We start from the raw sequence: 23,515 nt of genomic DNA, 5'->3' as shown, positions 1-23,515 counted from the left end.
GTGTGTGTGTATACATTGGCACTAAACTGCTATCACTACTAATTTAAAGCCCATGTTTAACTGCTTTTCACTTACCACCTTTTACCAAAGGGTGCACACCAGAGAGTTCATGAAGTTTCTTTGACTTTAGTGTGATATCGCACTTTACATTTTAAATATTGGTCTACTGACAGGTTTTGTTTTCCTGTGTTTTTTAAGTTCCCCTATTTTTTTCTTGTGTGTGTGTGTGTGTGTGTGTGTGTGTGTGTGTGTGTGTGTGTGTATGTACACATAGGGAAAGGGAGAGGGGTTGGGGATATCACTTTTCTTTCCAAGTGCCATTTGTGTGACACTAGCCTTTTATATTATAGACAGAATTTTTTTAAATATTTTGTTTGACACTTAATTTTGCTGTTACACACACATATTGTACACGTTGCAGTAATTGCTCACACAGCACGATCACTATAATTTTGTTCCTGGAGTTTTTGTTTCGTGTATATGTTTTTATCGTTGTTCATTGTGTTTGCAGAGACACCAATTTTGCTCAATTTGATTTCAATATGTGTGGAGAGTTGTGGGTTTTGTGTTGGAAAGTTCCTAGATCAGAAGTTGCTGGGTTTGATAGAGAATTGATTTTATATTCTTTTCTTTTGACACAGACTTACAGGGTGTGAGTGCTTAGATCCAAGTAAAATATATATTTTTCTGTGAGTTTGGTGTCTCTTCTTTATTCAACAAATCGATCATCCATTTCGTAAAATAGTGTCTATCACAGACTTTTTTTTTAGACAAATATGTGTTGTTGCGGTAGGCTTTTAACACTGTTAGCTATAAAAAGTAGTATATGTAATATGATAATGATGACAAGAATGATAATGATGGTAATAATAATTAATAATGATCATAGCATGTAGTAGTTGTAGAAGTAGTTACTAGCAGTAGTAGTAGTAGTACATGTAGTTAGTTGAAGTTAGTATGCTTTAGTAGTACTAGTAGTAGTAGTTAATAATAATAATAATAATAATAATAACAATAATGATAATAATGATGATAAGGACTCTGAAACTTGTATGATCTAGAAATGACAGTCATGATGATGATGATAATGATAGTGATAATAACAATAACAATGATAGTAATAGTAATAGTAATAATTGGTGCAGCAGAGTGATAACTAAAACTGAAGTAGCCATGATAATATGCTGATTATGATTATCATAACAGCAAAGGTAGAGGGAGAAAAAAATTGTTGTATGGTAAGTATGGCCTGTGTATAAGTGCCAGTCTCCATTTCATTTCCTTCAGTTTTATTTTGGTGTTCTTTTCACACAACATTAATATTCACATAATGCCTCATGCTTACAAGCTTGACGTTTAGGGTAATGTTCCCGACTAATGCTTATTCTCATGTATAGTGTGCTATTAAATTTTAACAATATTTATCTCTGTGATACTCTACACCAAATAACTTATAGCTGCAGTGATGTTAATTGATTATACTTGCTTGTCATGTTGTTGAGTTCAGGTTATCTTTGTTTTTTATAAATTTTAAAAGATATCTCTGTTATGATAACATTTTGGAAATCATACAGGGGGCTTATTGCATTTGTTAGAGTGATAGCCAAAGTTTATGGGGCGTAATGTAAAAGGTATTATTTACTGTGAATTCAATATCACTGTTCTCTAAGTTCATTTGTCAGATTATCTATTTATTTATATTTTTTTTTCTTGATGGTCTATAAATTCTGTATTTAAATATAATAAGTGTATGTTTGTGTGCTGTATAAGTGACCTAAAATCACAGAAAGCTTGATGATGTTTAAAATTGATTTTTTGATGTATGTATTTTTTTTTAATGGAGACTTCATATTTTTCTCGCTGGAGGCTTTTTAGTCCAAATTTAACATACACTTGTACTTTGTCTCTCATTTTCTTTCAAATAACTTTCCCAGAAATGGGATGAAATCGGGCCACCAGATTTGCACAGTTTTGAGAAAAATTACACTTTGCAATTTAGATGTTGTGAAGTGTACAGGAGATTAAGCATCTTTTAACACAACAGGTCGATTTAAAATGCCATTTGTACCAGGCTTCATGAAAACCAAAGAGTTTTCACATTAAAAGACATCCCCAAACTTTAAAATTTGAACAAAATGTAGTAAAACGTCAAACTGTTGATATTTGAACAACTATCAAAAGTCATCTTTTTTTTTTATAAGCCAAATTGCTTGTCTAATAGGAGAAATGGCTTTTTGTGAATTTAGACATGAAAGGTGGTAATGTGGTATTAAAATGACTGTAAGATTTTGTCAAGAAACTGCATATCTCTTTGCTAGTGATGTTAGTACACCACCTGAATAGATCCTTGCCAGTTGTCACCTCATAGAATTGATGTAAAAGACCTAAAACAAGGAGCCAAATTGTTCTCTCTTTGTTAGTTTTTGCTGCATATTCTAAAAGGCCCATGTTTATATATCAAACAACATGTAGAGCAGCAGCTTGGTATATTAACCTTGTTCTTAATAGCTAATCACCCTTCGGTGGATTAATTTCACAGACTGATGATTTATTAAAAGACAGGTTGAGTTTGTTGAAATGATTCACACTGCATGTACATTTGAGTTCGCTCTACATTCACACTTCATTTAGATTTGTTGAAATGTTCACACTAAGTTAGAGTTTAGTGAGAATGCTCATTGCCTCAGAATTTGACTACCATTTGAAAGATCTGATGGTGTGTTATCGTGATTTGATTCTATTTCTATTTTTTCATTTGTGATGTTGAATTTTTCAAGAAGCTGTTGGTAAGGGGAAATACTCTTGGCCTGTATGTCATCCCAACCTCCTTGTGAAATGTTTGAAATTCTTCTCCATTTCAGGTCACACAGCTGCTGGAGCAGTGTTCGGTGCCTGCCCTCCAGAAGACGCACCTGTCGTACCACGACGCCGTGAAGGGGGAGGGTAAGTCGGAGAGGAAGCACCACAAGACGCACCACTCGCCGGACTCTGGCCCCAGCGCCAGGAACAGTGCCATCAGCATCTCCCAGGTATATGACAGTGCATGCTGGGGAAAAAAGAAAGGCTACCGAGTGCAATTTGCTGTAAGCGTTGTGTGCAGATGTTAGCGAGCTTTGGATCTGCAACGCAAATGTGCAGACAACACCTCTTTCTGGGTCGGAAAAGCTGTCTTGTGCAGAACACTTTTTATTTTGGTTGCTGAATAGCACCATATTTGCGTTCTAGTCGCAGATCTACAATTTGTAAAGCTCGCTAAAGTCAAGTGGCTGCGAACTGCCTATTCTTGACGTCAAAATCCATAAAAGTTGATGATCATTATCATTTGTTTGGTTTGCGTTGTTTTGTTTTTTTATTTTTATTTCTTTTATTAATGCTTGTTTGTGATAGGCCAGGGGTAGTCATCAGGGGGGTGTTTATCAATTAAGTCAGTGGTGACAAGTTTTCAGTGCTGACTATTTCAGTAAAATCCTTGGTTTTGATTGGTTGAGACGCTCTTGTCACTGACTGTTACTATGGTAATTGTCAGTGACTGACAACTTGTCAGCGCTGACTTTTGTGAAACGGTGTCCAGAACAAACTGGGGAGAAGTGTTGGCATTAGGGTGTACTGCATATACATCTGTAATAGCGGTCTTTAGAGAGTTTACTGGTCACCAGGAAGCTCTAAGTACTAGAAGTCATTCATTTATTGTATATGTCGATGTCCCATCTTGTGGAGTAGGTTGGATCTATATGATTTATGTAACTTTAGATTTGTGAATGCAAGTTGACTGGATATTTACATTAGGATGTTATACATCAGGAACATTTCAGTAATGTCGATAAATTTTGTTTCTAGAGACAAGAAATTAACATCAATGACGTCGTTAGATACACGAATATAAATTTTGGCCATCTTGAGATTTGTTACGTACAAATAAATATGTGGTGGAATGCCTACACTGTATCTAGTAAATACACATGTATTAATTTTTTTTCGCCCCTCTTTCTGTCTCTCCAGTCTAACTCTAGACAAAGCGTAGTGAGTTCAAACAGCAGCGTGTGTATATCGCCAAATAGCGTCAGCAACGGAGTGTATGAGGACTGGGAGCAGAGCAGACTCTACCTGCAGACATCGTCGGTCCATAGCGAAGAGGGTGGGGTGTCCTCGTGGGTAAGCACACCACTCTAACTCACGACTTTCAGTGATGAAAGTAATTACCAGGTATACAAAAAAGTTGAAGAACATAATATGTAAGTGCTGTTTTGAGAAGCCATCAGTTGTTCCATCATGTCAGGGTAAGATAAAAACAAATGTCAGATTTCTGAAGAGGATTGCTAGCTTGTGTGACAAGAAAAAAAAAGAGATAGAAAACAAAAACCCAGGGGAACCAATATCATAAATTTTGATAAACTAAGGCCAAATGAACAGTAAGAGATTCTCTTGCTTGTTGTGATTGGTATAATGGGACTAGATAATTTGCTCTTACATGTTAAAGAAAAAGACAGTTAAAATGCTATTTTCCTCGTTAATGTCAACAAGAAAGAAGTGAGATCAAATATTACACTCAACATTATTATGAACTAGATTACAATTGGAACAAGTGAAGGTGAAAAAGAATAACTAAAAAATTGATGTTTGAAATGAATTTGAACGATTTTCCTTATATGCCTTATTCATCCTTAATACATATGTCTTGTTCTTGTTCATCTCCTTTCTCTTCCTCCTTAACCTTATCCTACTTCATCACATATCCTCCTACATCATCCATCTGCTCCTCCTCCTCCACCTCCTACTCCTCTTCTTCCTCCTTTCCTCCTCCTCTACCTTCTCCCATTCCTCTTCCTCCTCCTAATCCTGCTCCTGCTCCTCCTCCTATTCTTCTTTGTCCTCTACCTCCTCCACCTTCTGCTCCTCCTCCTCCTCCTCCTCCTCCACCTGCTCTGCCTACTCCATCCTCCTCCTCCTCTTCCTTCTCCTCCTACTCCTTCTGCTCCTCCATCTCTACCTCCTCTACCTACTCCTTCATCCCTTCTCCACCTCTTCCTCCTTCTCCTCTTTGACCTTCTCCCTTTCCTCTTCCTCCTCTTCTTCTTCCTCCTCCCTCCTCCTCCTTTTCTTCTTCCTCTACCTTCTTCCTCCTTTTCATCCTCCTCCTTTTCCCCACCATCATCCAGGACTCCATGTGCAGAAAGATCCTGGACAGCATCAGCATGCTTCAGCAAGTGGTGGAGATGCTGCCAGAGTCGGCCACACCCGCTGAGAGGATGACGGCGATAGACCCCGGCCTGCAGTCCCTTGTGGAGGGCCTCAACAAGCTGCAGGAGCAGGCTAAGTTTAGTGTTGGATTCCAGAGGTTACAGGTACAAAAATTATCATTACCACTTCTTTACTACCTGTCCCATTTGGGTTTGGAAGTATTACCATGTTTATAGTGTGCACATCACTACATCAACGTAAATGAGCTATGAGTTTGTGAAGGTAATGAAGATGTGTTTAGTGGTATAGTAGGCCAAGTTTAACATCGGAGTATTAAAGTTTAGCGTCAGAGTCCAGAGGTTACAGGTATGTAGTTAAGTGTATCATTATCACTTCTTCCCTACCCCCCAATTTTTTTTTTGTGAATACTTAGGTTTGTAAATTGTCCCAGCTTGTTCTGAAGCTTCTGGCAATTTATCTCACCATTTCAGGGCATGTGCATCATATACTCCAATGCCACCATTTCAGCTTAATTTCCGTTATTCTAGCAAAGATCAAGGTGCCGATCTGATATTGTATGTACAGTGGCTACTCATGGATTGCGTTACTCATGAATGGTGGAATTGTGTAATTAAGAACACAGTGCGCATGCATGTGGTGTGTGCAAGAGCTCTAACTTTATTCCATGAGGAAAGAGATGCCCTTTTACCCTAAACCGGCATGGCTTTGTTGGCTAGGCGAAATCCAGGAGGGGGGTGGGAGCTTCATGGCGAGGTTTTATCGCGTTGCAGACGTATAGTGCAAAACGTCGAGGGGGGAGCAGAGTGATTAGGGTTAAGGTCAAGAGAGACAGAGAGAGAGAAATAGATAGATTCATAGAGAGAGATTTTAGCTCTATGTTGCATTGAACTTTTTAATCACAGATAAGATTGATGTTTTGTCTGAAATAGGAGGAGTACAGAAACCTTGACTTTCTACAAAACCTGCAGAGCAGGAGAGATCTAGTCTTCTCTCAAGTGGTAAGTACATTTTTTCCCACTTTTCACCACCAAACATGTGACAGCATAAATACTCCATACTGTGTTATCATGTCTAGTACTCTTAATATGGCAAGTATTGAGAATTCTGAGCTACAATGTATCCAGATGTACAGCTGTACATATATGTGGGTGAAAGTGAAGATCAGGGAGATTTTTTTTATCTTAAATTTGGAGTGTGTGTATGCAGACTGTCATGTAAAAGTAGATAACTATAGCTGGGCAGGATTAAACTAGTGATAACACCACTACTGAGATGGAGCTAGAAAGATAAGTAAATATATGGGTAAAAATGGAGAAATGTGTTGAGAAAGGTTCAGTGAATTCAGTTCATATAAGTCATTTAATAAAATTCAGGAAAAGATGTTGTGAAAAACTGAAATATTGGAGTTCCTAGTGTCAGTAACTTTGGAGAGCTACTACATGTAGTTCAAACATTTTAGCCATCCTCCCATAGTGGTGATGATGTGTATCCCCTACCACATTCCTCTCGCACCAGATTACATCACTCATCGTCGGCGTGGTAACGCAGTTGAAGGAGAACATGAATGACAAGGGATACCTGACGCAGCTGTGCAAGCTGGGATTACTGGCCCACTATGAGAGCCTACTCAGTACATACGGTGAGTGAACTTTGACCCAATGTCCTGGAATGCTTTGATTGTTACCACTAGATTATACAGTAGGTGTAGGTATCGAATGCATTTCTGTCGTTGAAAGGATTTGTTTATATTGGTTGTCTGCAGTAACCTAACATATTTTGATGGGAAGTTGAAAGAGCAATTAATATATTATGTAGCCAGTGCTTCAAAGCTGATAGGATTATTAGTTTGGGTAATGGTACTTTCCCAACCAACTGTTTGAAAGTGTATCAATACCCTGAAAATTTACTTTGTGTCATGGAAGAGCACCTAAGAGGTTCCCAAAATGTGCCCCTCATTGATTTTATATTTATAGGCCTACCCAGGGCTTACAGAGTTCATTCCCAAATACTGTACACGCCATATATTTCGCGAGTCTAAATTTTCGCGAATCGAGACTTCCCGACGATTTCGCGAGTGGCTAAATTCGCGATCATGGAGTCCTGTACTGAACAGAAAAAATGTGTACCCGTACGTCACATTCATATCGGGATCAGAGTCAATATTTTGGCGTGTTTTTAAATTTGCGAATAGCAGCTGACTCGCAAAATTCGCGGAAATAAATACCTCGCAAAATATTCGGTGTGTACCGTACACTCATTGCTGCTATTACAAAAATTATCAGAGCTGTGCAATTGCAAACATGAATGTGGCATGCATGCTACATACGTTGCATCATGTCTCAGGACCAAGAATTGAATGTAAAGATGATGTTGTGCAACAAATCCAATGGGGTTTCAATGTCTCTGTTTTCACAATATCATTCTATCTATCCATCAATGATCCATTCGTATGTATATTTAAATGTGTGGCTGTTTTTCAATTTATCTGTCCATAACTCAGTATCTATCTATGTACCTGTCCATCTATCTTATTAATCCCTTCATTTTTCCATTATTTTAATTGTCTATTATTTAATCTATCTGTCTTTATTGCGGTCCATCTATCTCCAATGGTGTTCATCCATCCATCTAGTTTTCAATCTGCCAATCCAAACTGTCTGTCTGTCTGTCTGTCAATCTGTCTATTTTTGTGTATGTCTTTAATATATATGTATATGTGTGTACACTTCTCTGTATGTTTGTTTGTTTGTTTGTTTGTATTGACAGGTGATGAGATGGGGATGTTGGAGGACATGGCTGCCGCTGTCAAGGACCTCCAGGGCGTCACCTTCAAGCTCATCCCAAACCAGACGGAGGAGAGTGACATCAAACCTGTCATCACTGGAAGCAGGTGCGAATCATTGGTACATGTATCTTACATCCGAGAGAATGACATTAGTGATGAATAAAGTACTGTATATATGCCATATATGTTTAGCGAGTCTACTTTTTCACGAATTGGGACCCCAACAATTTTGCAAGTGGTTATTTTTGTGATTGTGGAGCATGGGACTGAATGGAGAAATGTACGCATGCATGTCACAATCATGTCGGGATCAGAGTTGATATTTTTTGCGTGTTTTTAGATTTGTGAATAATAATAATGATAATAATATATCAATTTATAAAGCGCAAAACCTATAGACATATATTCTTCTGCGCTGCAAAAGCTTCTGATGTGCTTGATAGTAATAAACAATTAAATGAAAAGATGTGTTTTTAGCCGTGATTTAAAAACTGCTACGGTAGGGGATTTCTGGACTTGTAATGGTAGATCATTCCAGAGTTTGGGAGCAGCACAGGCAAATGCTCTGTCTCCCAGTGTGACTTTTGTTTTACATGTTGGAATTTGTCAAAGAAGATTGTAAAAGAAGAATAGCACCTGACTCGTGAAATTTGTGAAAATAACAACCTCGCGAAATATTACAGAAGTGATGATTTCTTCATATTTTCTCGCATAATGATGGCAAGATATGTGAAACTGGAGTTTCTTTTTTTGTGAGACTCGTATTGCTAAATGCAACTGAAATGGAAACAAATGTAGTCTCATGTCTTTTGTCTTCAATGATGCATTGTTCATCACCACCCATCAACCTGCCATATGTAGCTTGTTGATATGCTAAAGATGAATAATCATATTTTGGTAATACGTGCACCAAGATAGCATATTTGTCTGTCATGTTATTTCATAGAAATGTGATTGTGGGTGACAGGCGTATGAAGGCAATAGACTTTGCACGGCATTGAGAACTTAGCACTCGACAGTCATCAAGCAAGCAGACCAACTTTAATTGTCAAGAATTTAAATATAGCGTAATGTACATCGCACATCAAGAATTGAGAATGAACCTTGAATTTTCTTTTGTTCTGTATGTGCATATACTAGTAGCCTAGCATGTTTCCATGTGCAATCAGTCTCCATTTTCACTCCCGGGTTGTAAGTAATCACCAAACCATTTCCGTAGTTGCAGCCTTGATATTAGTTGACAGCCTTCAAGTGTGTGGATCAACTCCCTTTAGTGAAGAATATAATTGTAGCGTAATGTACAAGAATTGAAAATGAAACTCAGAGTTGTTGTTGGGTTGTTTTTTTTTTTTGTGTGTGTGTGTGTGTATGTGAAATTCTTTATGTGTGCAGCAGTATCGAGTATCTTTGCCAGCACATTCTCATTTGCAATCGATATCCCATTATCATCATGGGTTTCAAGTACCATAGGCAGTCACCAAACTGCCTCTGGAATCTCAGCCCTGTTGTCATATAACTGCCCAACAAGAGGTTTTTTTTTTTTTGTCTGTCTATTCTCATACACTCCCAGGTGCAACGTGGTTGTGGAGGTTCCGCTGGACATCAATGCCATGGCCAAGCTGCCCGACGAGCTCAGCCGGGGGCTGACCATCAAGGTTACTCCGGTCCTCTTCACAGTGGGCATCAATGAGGAGCAGTCACTGGCCGAACTGTGAGTCCACACCCCTCCGCCTTGCTCAGCAAAGCAAATGTTGTGGGCACATAATCGTGCTGTCTTTGAATCACGCAATATGCTCTGTTCAATTTTGGCAATGTGTTCGAAGTTGCATCCAGCAAATTTGATTGATGCATTGTAAGGCTTCAGGTTGGCAGTGTCAGGCTATTTGGAAAGGGGTATGGTAGCTAGAACAACGCTGTAAAACCAGACACATTCAAGGCATGAAGCTTTCTTGAATTGGAGCTGATGGCCTCTATAGGGGCATGAAACTTTTGCGAAGCGCCACTGGCATTCAGTGCATTGTGATTACAGGCGCTTCTGCGTGCACTTTACTTTCCGGAATCTTGGCTCCTCACAAAATTGGCATAAGTTTTCGTGCTTATGAAAATTTCTGGTTTTGCAGAATCATTGCAGTGTAAACCATGGTGTCTCAGAATCTTGTAATATGATCTTTTCACTTATATGTATATATCAATATTTGTTATTAAGCTGTGTCAAGCAAATTTGATTGATGAATTATACAGGATGTTGAAGTGTTATACTTCGCAAAATTTACAAAGATAAAAACTTCGTAAAATATTCAGCGCATACAGTATCCAGCAGTAGCAGTATCCAGACTGTGGACAGAGAAATGAGTGCTGGATATGAGACATTGTCCAACCAGTAGGAACTTGTATTTACAAAGCAGGTGTGGATTATGTTGTTGTTGTTTTGTTGTTGCTGTCTGATACAGGTTTGGTGACACTTCACTCCAAGAGGCCATCAACAAAGAAAACATGCACAAGCTGGACTTGTACTTTGACCGCTACCTGAGACTCATCTCCGAGGAGCGTAAGCTTTTCTTGTCAATTTGTCAAATCGGTCAAAATTTAGTCTGCACGGACAGATTTTGAATAAACTTCAAGCAGAAATTAACATTAAAAACAGCGTACAATGTATGTGTGGATTAAGGGAATGCAGCAGTATGAGGACAACACATCACTTTGAGGAAAATCAGACAATCCATTCAAAAGTTATGAATTTCTAAAGTTGTTGTGCTGCCATCACTGAATATGATGGCTACAGCAGTTCAAAATATCATAGTAATGAAACAATATTAAGAAAATGTAAATAGAATGTTGCGTATTTTCATTTTTCTAGCATAATGAGAGAGCACTGAACTTGTCTGCTTCAGAAGGGGGGGGGGATAATGTGTCAGTAATAAGTTGAGGAAATGTACATTTTTTGTCCATTAAAAAAAAAAAAAATTGATCTCGTTCTTCCCTTCAACTTTGTGTTGGGCTGGCTTCAGAGCGACCACATTCCAACAGCTCACTGACGGTGGGGCTCCTCATGACGAGTCTGAGACACCATGTGCAGTCCAAGAGGCAGAAAAATGTAGAGATTCTTCATATAAGTAGGCAGGTGGGTATTTTTTCACATCCATGCACTCCATGTATTGTACATCTCCGTTTTTACCTCTGCCAAGGAGGTTTAGGTTTTGCCCACATTAGCTTGTTTGTCTGTCTGGGAGTGTCTGTTTGTTAGTTTGTTTGTCTGCCTGTGTGCCAAATAACTCAGAAAGTTATGAATGGATTTGGGTGAAATTGTGTAGGAAAAGTTGATAAAGACACAAGGAACAGATGATAAAATTATGACTGTGATCCGCATCGCCATCTGGATCTTATGGGTGGAAATGAGCTGCTTGGGTGAGGTCTGCGCTCTCTGAGTGCTTTTCAATTTTTTTTTTTATGAGCATCTCCACACTTAAAGCAGAGCGACTTTCAAAATGGTGAAATATATGTTATGTTTAACGTTATTATTTTCATTCTTATTGTTGCCATGGTGATTAGTTGGTGAGGCGCATCAACGGCATCCGATTCACCAGCTGCAAGAGCGCCAAGGACAGGACGGGCATGTCGGTGACCCTGGAACAGTGCCAGCTGCTGCAGGATGAGCACAGCATGGAGCCCCACATGTTTGTCCACCTTCTCAACACCATGCGCAGGTCAGTGCCATCTTGTCCCACCTGCCCCCTCTCCCTCGGGGTTATCAAAGTGCCCTCTTCTTGTCGTTACTTTGTTTAACCCTTTCTGTCCCAATGAGTCAAATGTGCACAAATCTCACACACACAAACCAATGGACATGAAATGAACGTACTCACAAAGGGTTAAAGATGCTTGTTCTGCAACAGATTTCTTACCTCTTTAGTGCAGTTATTTTTTTTTTTTTGGGGGGGGGGGAATGGGGGAGAGGGGAGATGGAATTTAGTTTTTCTTTGTTTTGCAGTATCTACCTCTTGTGGTTTGCTCAGGTATTTGTTCTTGTGTGTGTGTTTGGTAATGCCTTTCGTTGATGGCTCGACTTGTCACGATCATGTTTTTTTTCTTCTTCAGAAGGGCAATTTACTTTGGTTGTAGAGATTGAGCAGTTCTAAAGCAATTTTAGACACCTTATTCTGTCTGTTGTCCATTGGAGTGTGCTTTACTCTGAAAGACATGAATATGCATTCATCACTGCTATAGCGTTTTATTATTGTAGCAGATTCATGGCTTAGTATACTACTAGTAATTGAATTTGCCAGGTCTTTGCTGGGAGCATTTGCCTTGCATATGTATATGTGAGGGAGAATATGTGTGGCTGCAGTTTGATTCTAGGTTAGCAAGGTAATTAATTTGTTGAAATAGATGTAACTTTCTTCCTTTTCTTGTTGGTGTACCCCATCCATAAATGCTTTGTTTAAAAAAAGAAGGTTTTTCTTGCTTTTCAGCTGTTGCTCTAATTTGTTTTTTTTTTAATGATGTCGTTCACTCACGCGAAGCTTCCAATATTTTCTTCCTCTCCACAGCGAGGGTACGAGGAGAGATAATTCGAGAAAGAATACGGGAATCAACAGGTATGCATTCAACAAGATGCAGCTCAAGGCATTCCCCAAGCTCTACCGCCCTCCGGAGGGGACCTACGGCAAGAATGTGGTGACATAGCAGGGTTGTGCACACTCAGGTCAAGCCCCATGATGAGACAATGAAGCTGCCCTCTGCAAGCCCCCTGAGGCAAGGCTCACAGTCCCATGCATGTCTAAGTGCGTTGTCCTTCGGTGCAGTATGTCTGGAAAGGAGACTGTGTTTGTGACAGACATCCTGTGGAGGGATTCTAGTGCTTAGGATCAAGAATGCCCACACAAGGGTCGAGACTGTCTGCTATTTTCGAGGCACATTCAAGCCAATGATGTACGAAAGGCTTACCACACCTCTAAGGGGGTTCAGTCCTATCAATGCTGCATATACATGTATGTGTAAGAGCATAATGACCTACAACTGTGGACTGAGCGGGTAGCACATAGGATTCAAACCTAACTTTATTAACAAAAATAGCCACTGTATCTGCAGCACCACTCACTGGGAGAGGTGAACAGGGTGCGGTGATTGTGTACAGTGCAGTGCACAGCTTCTTGTACAAATGATATACAGTCTGCTGCCCTCTAGAGTAGAGGGCATCTATAGCATGTTTGAGGCTGTTCAGCTGTAGCCCATGCTTGACAGAAAGAGTGGATCTTACAGTGTACTGGTATTGAAAGGAAAGACAGTGAAAAAGAAATCAAGGATATTGAGTGAAAATAGGCACATATTTTTGACAGCCTCTGCATTATTGTATGCATAGGGCATAAACTGTGTAGTGCATCAGATTATGCAATTGTCAGTTTAATGCCAGAGCCATGTTAGGTCTGAATTTTACATGTACAAAGTCTGCTGTAGCTACATAGTCTGTGGCATTAAACTGATGACTGTATTATATGACTACGTGCAGGGCCACTTCTTTTTGAGATGCACGCAACTAGCTGAGACCTCATGACAGTGGGCTTCTGGACAGAGATGTAATGCCAGACTTGGTATTACAGACATTCTTGCCTGTATAAGGTTGTGTTTTAAATAGACCTGTACTTGTGCGATGATGCCTTGTGTATTACTGAGATTCTCAACACACTGCTACAAAAGTAGGACTGTTATTGCTGCATGCACACCAGCGCACATACTTACATGCGTACCCCGTGTACATGGTTTAAAGTTTTCTTTCAGACTAACCCAATGTTTTGTTAATATGACATCCTGGTTGATCTGCATTCCAGGTACACATACATCTATCCATTGCAGTTATTAGCAGTGAGTTGAATTATTAAAGAAAAGTTTGCTTTTAGATTAAAATTTTGTGATGTCATTGATATCTCCTTCATGCAATCACAGTTACTGCCCCCAAATCTTTTATCAAATTTATTGTTAATTGTGTAAATTTGAATATGATGACAAATGTGAAAGCTTATATTAAAGCAGTCTAAATGGAGCATTCCTCCCTGTACACTTTACAACCACAGTGACAATGTTGCAGTCAGATGCAATGGACAGAAAGTGCACTAGCATGCACAGATCAATTTCTAGAGAACAAGTGAAATTTCAAATATCAATTTCTCTGTGGTCGTCGGCTGTCTAAGGTTGGGTAGAAGACTTTTGTTGGTCTATATTAGTACTATTAGTACTTTGGCCATGATTGGCAGATGATGTCATTGACAGAATCTTGGTTTTGAAGTTGGTGTTTTTTGTGTGTGTGCGTATCCAAGTAATCTGAAAAAGAATAGTAGAAATCCATGACACATATTTAGATATTCTTTTGGCTACACAAGTGATGATCAGGGTATTATCATAAATCAGTACAAGTCAACATATGTTTGAATTGCGTAGTTCCTTTAACCTGTTGAGGACGAGTCCCGAGTATACTCGGGCTACCATCTATGGGAAATGCGTGTTGCAGCAAAATCAAACCGTCCTCAACGGGTTAAAGATTACACACTGGATTGCTGGCTTGATTGATGGAGGAGCAAAGTGTTGGGTTCTGTGCTCAGAGCCCCTACTATCGTTACACCATTCAAGCTGCAGAAGTCAAGCAAATGCAAATTAAAGAGGAGCACACACCTGGTTTAAAAAAAAAAAAAAAAAAAGGAAGAGAAAATTGTTTCAAATGGTGTGCGATCCCTCTCTTAAATCTCCAGCCTCACTGCTGATAGTGACATTGTCAAGAAGATGCTCTTGTCCCCAACGCATGCACCACGAGATTTGATGCACGAAATGGAAATTGCGAAATGGTGTAGAGGAGATCGCAAATTCAGACACTGGCATAGTGGATTTCGCCTTTGTTTATCTTATCGATTTTGTGTGTTCGGGTTTTGTTTTGTTTTGAATTTTTCATGGTTTTAAAGACAATGCTCTTCTGAGTTCATTGTGAGTTCATACAGAAGTGCGTCATGATAGGTAGTAGCACAACTTCATAAGGTCAGTTTGAATGAGGAGAAAGGTATTGGGCATGACAGTAATCAGGGAAAAGAATCATATTTCACTTTAATGGTGGAAAAGACAACAATGCAGCATCAAATGTGTATCATGACTAAGATTCAACACTTTCCAACCCTTGCTAGTGTGTATAGTGCAAGTGATGACATATAAATCCATGCTTACTAGCCACTTTATGAAGAATCTGTTTTTATGTGCATTTTTCATGGTTTTTGTTGTATTTATTTGATGCATATATCATTATTTCTTGTAGAGTTTGTATGATGATCATGGTGCTGAATGAATGTTTAGATGAAATGTTAACAGTCCATATTGACAACTCAGTTAACTATTTCATCTGGCAATAATTAAATGCTAAATGTATGAGAATATATTATGACCTTGTCTGCCACTTTTCCAAACTCTTGTACTGCTTCTTCTTTCAAATTGTGTGTCACTTTCTTTTCTTTCCTTTTTCTTTTCAGACTCTCCACCTATATCATACGTTTTCATATCCTGTCCATTCCTAGTGTGAACCGAAGTATGTTTGCAATTGATGAGTATAGATCTTGCCTCTGTAGTGTCTATTTACAATACACACCTCAAAACAGCCAATATAACTTCTAAAATTATCCTCCTTCTCAAGCAATCGCATGCACCAGACAAATAAAGGGTCCAGTCTGAATGTGATTTATGTGAAAATGACATTGGCATGCTAAGTGTATTTAAAAGGAGAAAAAAAGAAGTTTATTGTCTTTTGTTCTACAAAATTTCGAATTCTACAGAATACAATTATATTGCCGTGTTTGGTCATAATTTATTTAGTATAGCAAGGAAAGTATGAAAGAAATGTAGTGCTCATTGTAATTTACTTTATATGTGAGACTGTGTGCATTTTTGCCTTTAATAATTTTGTCGACCTGGTGATATGGTAGCAGGCTAAGTGGATTGCAAATGACTGACTAGTAGATCTAGGCACACTTCTTTCTTTAATCCGTTGAGGACAAGTCCCGGGTATACTCGGGCAAGTGTCTATAGGAAATGTGTGTTGTAGCAAAATCGGTACATCCTCGACGGGTTAAAGACACATTTTAGCAATGTTTACATTTTGAGAAAATGCATGCTACATGGACCCAAACTGCACTGTTGCCACTGGAAGTATGAAACTATTTAAAAAAAAGATTGCATATGGAAATGATAGCTAAATGATAAAAAAAGGGAGATATCTTTTGAATTGACTACATTCTATTCACCATATTCAGTTGTTCCCAAAGGCAGTAGAGTTCAAATACAAATTTAAGTGAAATCAACAATCTTTTTGTCTTTTCTTATTTTTTAACCTCGTCGACATCAAGCAGTGTCTTAATTTAGACAAACATTGATAGCTTTGTGTTTCCACATCGATACGTCTTGTGCTCTGCAAGGACTCACATAAAGTATTCATGCTTTTGCAATGTTGTAACAGAATTATCTTTCCTAATGTACTGTCCGGAAAATATCTATTTTCACGACAATGTTTGTACACCTATATGTACCAAAGTTCACCAAAGAAAGTACCTCTTTGAAGAGGAGGATGTATGATAAAATGAATAACAGGGGAAGATATTACACAAGTCCTGCCCTTAAACTTTGAAGAAGTATACAAATTAATCATATTTTATTATCTGTGCAGATAAACATATTGTTCTTCTGTGGTTGAAGGAGAAATGACCGTCTTTATCTGATGAATGAAGAACATAAAACTATGCACGATTTCTAAAGCCTATATTCTATTATAGATAACTATTAAAGATTTTATATGATGCATCTATATATCACAGAAAACAGGAATTCCACATCTTTTTATTGCACAGAGATAGTATTCAGAAGTGGTGATGAGATTTGCATTCATTTATCTCAAGAGGTAAAAAATATCTAAACATAGACCAAGGACTTTTGATAGATTTATATATTATGAAAGTTTTGTACATGACTGGCCCAATCAGTATTATCCTGCTTTAAAGACTGGTAATATGGGTCCTAATCGAATGATTGGCTGATAGCAGTCACATGACCAGTCTTTTATTTTGCCTAACGTGCCCAGCGGGTGCAACTTTTTATCACTGACTGCATACTAATGACTGTTGAGAGATACATCTGTGACTGTGGCTTGCCATAATCATGCCCAGTGACATCACAATTGCATACTTTCGCAACGCATGTGCAGTCAGTTACAAGGCGGCACTCAATCACCTATTTGCCACAAACAGATTCATGTTCAGTACCGGTGTGTTTGGAACATTTCCTTTGACATTTTGGCTGTTTCAAAGGCGAGTTCTGTGTGTACCTGACTAGTATTTACCCATAAAAGTAAATGAAAAATAGTTCATAGAACCATTTTATAGAGTAAATGATGCACAGGTTTAAGTTTGGGACATTAGTGGAGATGCCGCTCACTCTCGGGTACTCACGATGTTGTGCAGCATGTACTCAGCTGCGCCTCATGCATGTCACACCATTTTGCTATTACCCTTGAGTGTGGTGCATCTCCGCTAATGCCCTCTCACCTGTGCATTATTTGTATACTGCTTAGTTCTATTAGTTATGTCCAATAGCACTCAGTGAAGATTTAGTCATAAGCTTGGGTAGAAAAAAACCCCCAAAACAAAACAGAAGTGTTAAAGTCATGAGTTTGATTAACATAAGGCTCGGTTGCATCAAGACATATTTTAGGTGGATTTTCCAAACTCACATCCCTTGTCACAATGTATTTTGTTGCGGCAAAAAGTGGCAAAATGTTCTCACTGGAAAGTGTGGTCATATTGCAAATTTCTATGTTTGAGCCTCCATTTTCCTCTGCATTGAAAGAAAGGTTGGGAAGTTACAGCACTACAGAAAAGTCAGGAATTTTTTGCCACCGTGATAAAGCATGCACATTTGGCTCAGAAGTCAGTTGCCCGCAACTATCACTACAATGTAACAGTAGCCGGGGCAACTAGGTGGTATGTTTTGTGTGTGAGCGTGAGAAGGAATTCCAATGTCAAATGGAATTTGTGACAAAAATAATGTTTTTTCTTTTCCTGTAGTGAATAATCTTGTGTCACAGCACACTTCTTGTGAACTTGGAAAAATGACACTTTGACAAGCAATCTTTCTGCCTATGTTTTGGATGGCTGTGGCACAGTTGCCAAGCAACTCAAACCCAAATACCACAGTATTTTCTCTGTCAGCATGAATCAAGATATTGTACGGATATGTATAACTTTGAACTGTGTTGAGTAAACTTCAAAGTCTGGAAAACCATGTGCCGATTTGTGACAGTTTTAGATGTTTTTTGTGCCACGTGGGCATTGATAGTGAGTTGCAGTGACTTTTGAAACTACTGTATTTCCAAAAATGTCAAGTGATGTTATATTGGTGGGTAGGTGTGACGATAATTATGAGGTTTAAGGTGGGATAAGAAACGGGTATACATTTTAGTGTCATGATGTTATTGAATCATGAACCCAGGTATTGTGAAGATTCAGGTATTGAAAGAAACAATGTGTGAAGTGAATGCTTTATATCTGTGCTACAACAAAAATGAAAAGGACTTGATTATTGTGAGCATGCGAGTGTTGGTTGTTACTTGGTAAAAGAGCAATGAAAAGGAACAACTGCCCTATGGAGAAAGCTGTTTTGATTGAAAGCAATGAAACTGTAATTACCAGCAATATATTGAAAATCCGTGCAAAATCTAGTGGATTTTGAGAAAATTGTGGCAGTTTTAACTTTTAGTGATTCTTCAGAAGATGGCGTCCCGCAGGTACCAAGAGTTCATGGTAGCTGTCCTGGTCATGTTGCCATGATATTAACCCATTCCATACTGAATTCTGAAATGCCCATAGACTTAATAAGCAGGCCAACGGGTTCCTGAATTGAATGGGTTAACAAAGTGCTGACAGTGATTCTCATATTTGCTCTGTGCACAGATTTACAACTTTCAAGGAAGGTACCTTTTTTTTCCCTTCATTTTGTCAAAATGATAGATACATCATAATTTTACATACTGTAAAAGCTGCTATTTTTGTATACATATTTTGCATATGAGGAGATCACAGACATTTTCCAAAGATTATGTTTTTTTTTTTCGCAATTTGGCTATTGTTTGCTCCGCCACTTTTCTGTACAGGGCAATATTTCACATGTTGTTGAATTCGTGACCCAACATCAATTCTTGAAATTCATGAAAATTAAACCGGCATGAAAATAACAGCTTTTACAGTATCCAAATAATTTCCATGGTAAGTTTTCCAGGAAAACAAAGTGTTACGTCTGTGTATGTGAGGAAAATTAGGAGACAGTGTGACTCGGGATGTTCCAATCGTGTGATCAAGATAGCAACTATCGGGACATTATGTCAGGTGATTTACTGATATTCAGGCAATCATTCAAACAGAACTCCTCATCATCTGTCAGATTGTTTTGCTTGGTTTTGTTTTGTTTTGTGGTGATCCTTCAAAATGGTTTAATCTTTAGGGGTAAATTTTCCTTAAATGTAGCTCTTTTTGTTGGTGACATCATGGCGTATTAATGCAAGCTAGGCAACTCTTGTAAGCTTAACAATGCTGTACCTCCTATGATGTAGTATTTATGTTCCATTATAAATTGTTAAATGTGTGTTATTTTCTTTTATAAACATTCAAATGAGCAAAAGCAGATGAGTATCGCATCAGACCAGAATATGTTGCATGCATGCTGACTGGTCACAATGGAAAGTTTTGTTTAAAATGAAAAACGAAAATCCAACCACGTATACATTCTGAACTGGGACTAACTGGAGTTACCCCTCAGACTGTGGTGTGCACGGGATAACAAATTATGAACAGGGTCGTAATACACTGCACACTGTGGAGGCGTTGACTTTATGACAGAAGTAGGCCTGTGGTGTAATGCACAAAGACCACAAATGTTGAGATGGGTATTCAGGTGGCAAATTACTTAATTTAACTCAAGTCTGTAGAGAAATTGATGGCAAGAGTATTGTGTAAGGGCTAAAAATTCACTTCACTTGATTTTGGTTCAGAGAATGATGGATTTAAACTTTAAAAATGTCAGTGGACCAGGACTGTTTAATCTAGAACCAAATTTGTATTTATTTGAAACTGTCGGGTAGTGCCCTAGTCCAAAGTGGCAGAAACATACTGTGAAAGTGGAATTTTTGCGCAACCAGAGACTAGCTTGAAAATAAAAGCACACTAATATTTTTGCTTGTTATATGTATCATTATCAAATGTCTCGATGCCGCAGAGTTAGAAATATGAAATTCATCTTCCCGGCCAATTGTGAAAAATTACTGACACAAAAATTTATTTGAAACTGTCGGGTAGTGCCCTAGTCCAAAGTGGCAGAAACATACTGTGAAAGTGGAATTTTTGCGCAACCAGAGACTAGCTTGAAAATAAAAGCACACTAATATTTTTGCTTGTTATATGTATCATTATCAAATATCTCGATGCCGCAGAGTTAGAAATATGAAATTCATCTTCCCGGCCAATTGTGAAAAATTACTGACACAAAAATATTTGCTTCTACAGTCGTCAAAATTCATGGATCTGCCCTTAATTTTATTGTGGAGTGTTACAAATAGATTTGATTATATATGACTTGTTGCTAATCTAATTAAGTTTCACACATGGTTTGATAACTTTAAAACATGAGATATTCATGGAAGAGAGTATGTCCGTGTTGTAAGTCAAATTGTCAAATGTGTATTTTTATTGCCAAGTGATGGGTCATTGATAGTGTAAAATTTTTGTAATTGCTTTGATTACAAAGCAAGGTGAAAGATATGTAGTCATCATGAAATATTTGTGTATTTGCAGATTTGTGTATTGTACACTGTGTGTATGTACAAATATGTATTTATGTATGTGTATATGTATGTAAGTATGTGTGTTTGTATGTATGTATGATGCAGAGATTCTTGCATATCTGTTTTAATACTGTTTGTAAAGTTTCATATACTGTGACATAGATATGTATAGGATTTATATTAAACTTTAAAAGACAAAAATATAGATCTACGTAAAGTTCCTCTTGACATACACATTCTTTATAGTATGTACATTGACTCTACTAATGCCTTGAAATGGTATATCTGTCTTTTCTGTGGGAAAGGAATGTTGGACCGTGTTGATGAAATGTGATGTCTTAGGGTTGGATGTCGCAAATATTGAATAAAAAGAAGACAAATTGACTTCACATCTTTTATTTTTTTATCATCTTCCTTGCTGTCTTATTTCAGTCTTTTCACAAAGGATGGTTGAGCGATGATAATGAACAATCGCAAACAAAATGTATTGAGGCAGCTGCATGATAGTCATCCAAGGTTGCCTTAACCCAATAGTTACTGAACCTCCCAAAACCACCCGTCAGAATCAGATTACTTCCTAAACCGCTCAAAACCGCCCATCTGCTCTTTTATAGTTTTATGCTTTACTGTTTTTATTGTTTTTATATAGAATATATAATTATGTAATTTGAAAGAAGTCAAAGCTGAAGAAAAGTAAGTTATGATTATTTCTGTGACATACAAGTCTCAAGTATACATGTAAGTTAGTCTGATAAGATAGAGTAAAATATTACGAGTTCAATGGTAAGATTTAGATCGAAATCGGGTGAAAAATAAGAAATAAATTGTGACATTTTGAAGTTTCGCCAATTTTTCGGGAAATAGTTCTTGAACAGTCAATCTGAATATGCAAATAGGCAAAGTGAGCATGTCATCACCTCACAACTTGCTATATAATTTGTACATAAAATTTTGAAATTTCTAGTTTTTCATTCAAACACAATTATGCCCGAGGCTCAGATCCTGGTATATCTAACTACAGTTGTAATCACTATTTTGAAGTTATTCAACCAGGAATAACATGATTCAGACTTCAATGACAGAAACATTGATTTTTTTTTTTCATTTTTTTGAACATAATTAATGAAAAATTGTGAAGTTATGACATGGTTAGCTCACTCATTAAATGAATAAATGATAAATTGAATAAATTAATTAATGAAATAATGCTAATTTTGCATATTCATATCCACTGTACAAGAACTGTTCTGCAGAAATTAGCAAAACTTTAAAATGTCATAACTTCCTTATTTTTCATCCGATTTCAGTCAAATTTTTGCCACTGAACTTGTGATATTTTATCTTTTTTTTAAATCAGACTAACTTATATTTGGACTGGATTTCCCCTTTAAGGAAGAATGAAACCCAAACATGTGTACATTGTATCTGGAGTGAGTGAATGCAGAAATAGAATAGAATAAATCAGTCAAGTTTAAGGAAATGTGGATAGTCCCTTCAAAAGTTATTAATTTTACAAGTTTTGGTATATATATATATATATATATATATATATATATATATATATATATTTACATATATATATACATATATATATATATACATATATATATATATATATACATATATATTTATATGTATATTTGCTGAATATTCAAGAAGACTACAGATATTTGTGATGTCAGAGGGAACAATGTGCTAAAAGAAAAAAAAAATGAAGAGAATGAAAACAAATAAACCATTAAATTATCGTGACTTCCTCTATTTGTGTGCCATTTTACATAACTAATGCCATATATATATACTTCCCCGACATAATATATGACATTGACACAAACTTCTCTGTTGATATTCAATTCAGTTCAAATGTTTCTCATATATTTCTCATAAAGGGAAAAGCATTTATAACAAGGTAATAAACATACACAACTTTAACATTATGTGAAAAGAAAAGTATTAGAGTGACCATAATCATACAATTGTAATATACCGGGTATATTGATGATTATGTGGTACCGTAACAAAGCTTGTGAAAGCAAGCAAAATATGTACTGGTAATTTACATTTAAAAGGGAATTTGTTAAGTTGTATTTAGAATTAAGAAAGAAGAAGAAGAAGAAGGAGAAGAAGAAGAAGAGATAATCGTACCCCATGAACAGCAAACACAGGCATCATTTGATATGAAGTGAACATAATGCTATGGTATATGAATAGCTGGGAAGAAATACAAAATGTATATGAATTTGTGAGTAAGTGATTAACTTTGAACTTACTTCAGAAAATCAGAAAATTCTAAGTTTTGCTGGTTTTGTTTAAACCATATTCAATCAGAGGCATGTTTTAAATAAGTTCTTAACTCATATATATATATATAATGTGTAATACAATGGGAATTAGTTCATTAATGAGGTTTTCTACAACCTGCTATAGATCTTATTTGACTTGAGATTGGAATAGATACTTTTTCATGATAACAACCGTATCATTTCATTATGGTTCATTACACTATTTGACACATAATATTTTCATTTTCATTCGCAAATATCCCTTGCATTTAATGACGATGAGACAAGTGTTTCTTTTAACTTCCTCCAAATATTGTACATGACTGGAATTGATGTTATCAGCCATTATCATTAGTTATCTAGGGTGTGAGGCTAAAATGGAATCTGCCCTGGATTCCGAAT

At 37.3% G+C, this 23,515-nt stretch overlaps 1 protein-coding gene across 1 annotated transcript in view; it reads left to right on the top strand.

The window, feature by feature from the left end:
- LOC139729384 (inositol polyphosphate-4-phosphatase type I A-like) overlaps nt 1-13,108 on the top strand; it is a 72,614-nt gene extending 59,506 nt beyond the window's left edge. The window contains exons 15-25 of the mRNA XM_071640310.1: nt 2,862-3,029; nt 4,000-4,152; nt 5,157-5,342; nt 6,129-6,197; nt 6,715-6,838; nt 7,966-8,089; nt 9,555-9,695; nt 10,435-10,532; nt 10,993-11,105; nt 11,534-11,688; nt 12,529-13,108. Of these exons, the coding sequence (XP_071496411.1) occupies nt 2,862-3,029; nt 4,000-4,152; nt 5,157-5,342; nt 6,129-6,197; nt 6,715-6,838; nt 7,966-8,089; nt 9,555-9,695; nt 10,435-10,532; nt 10,993-11,105; nt 11,534-11,688; nt 12,529-12,664 (1,467 nt within the window). The 3' untranslated portion in view covers nt 12,665-13,108. The remainder of the gene's footprint in view (nt 1-2,861; nt 3,030-3,999; nt 4,153-5,156; nt 5,343-6,128; nt 6,198-6,714; nt 6,839-7,965; nt 8,090-9,554; nt 9,696-10,434; nt 10,533-10,992; nt 11,106-11,533; nt 11,689-12,528) is intronic.
- Nucleotides 13,109-23,515: the final 10,407 nt, after the last annotated feature.

The sequence above is a fragment of the Diadema antillarum genome, unplaced genomic scaffold (genome assembly GCF_040938485.1).
Source record: "Diadema antillarum isolate AM-2024a unplaced genomic scaffold, OU_Dant_1.0 seq00000235_RagTag, whole genome shotgun sequence".
NCBI classification, from domain to species: Eukaryota; Metazoa; Echinodermata; class Echinoidea; order Diadematoida; family Diadematidae; genus Diadema; species Diadema antillarum.
Note: the sequence above shows the minus strand (reverse complement) of the source record. Positions and strands in the feature narration are given on the sequence as shown.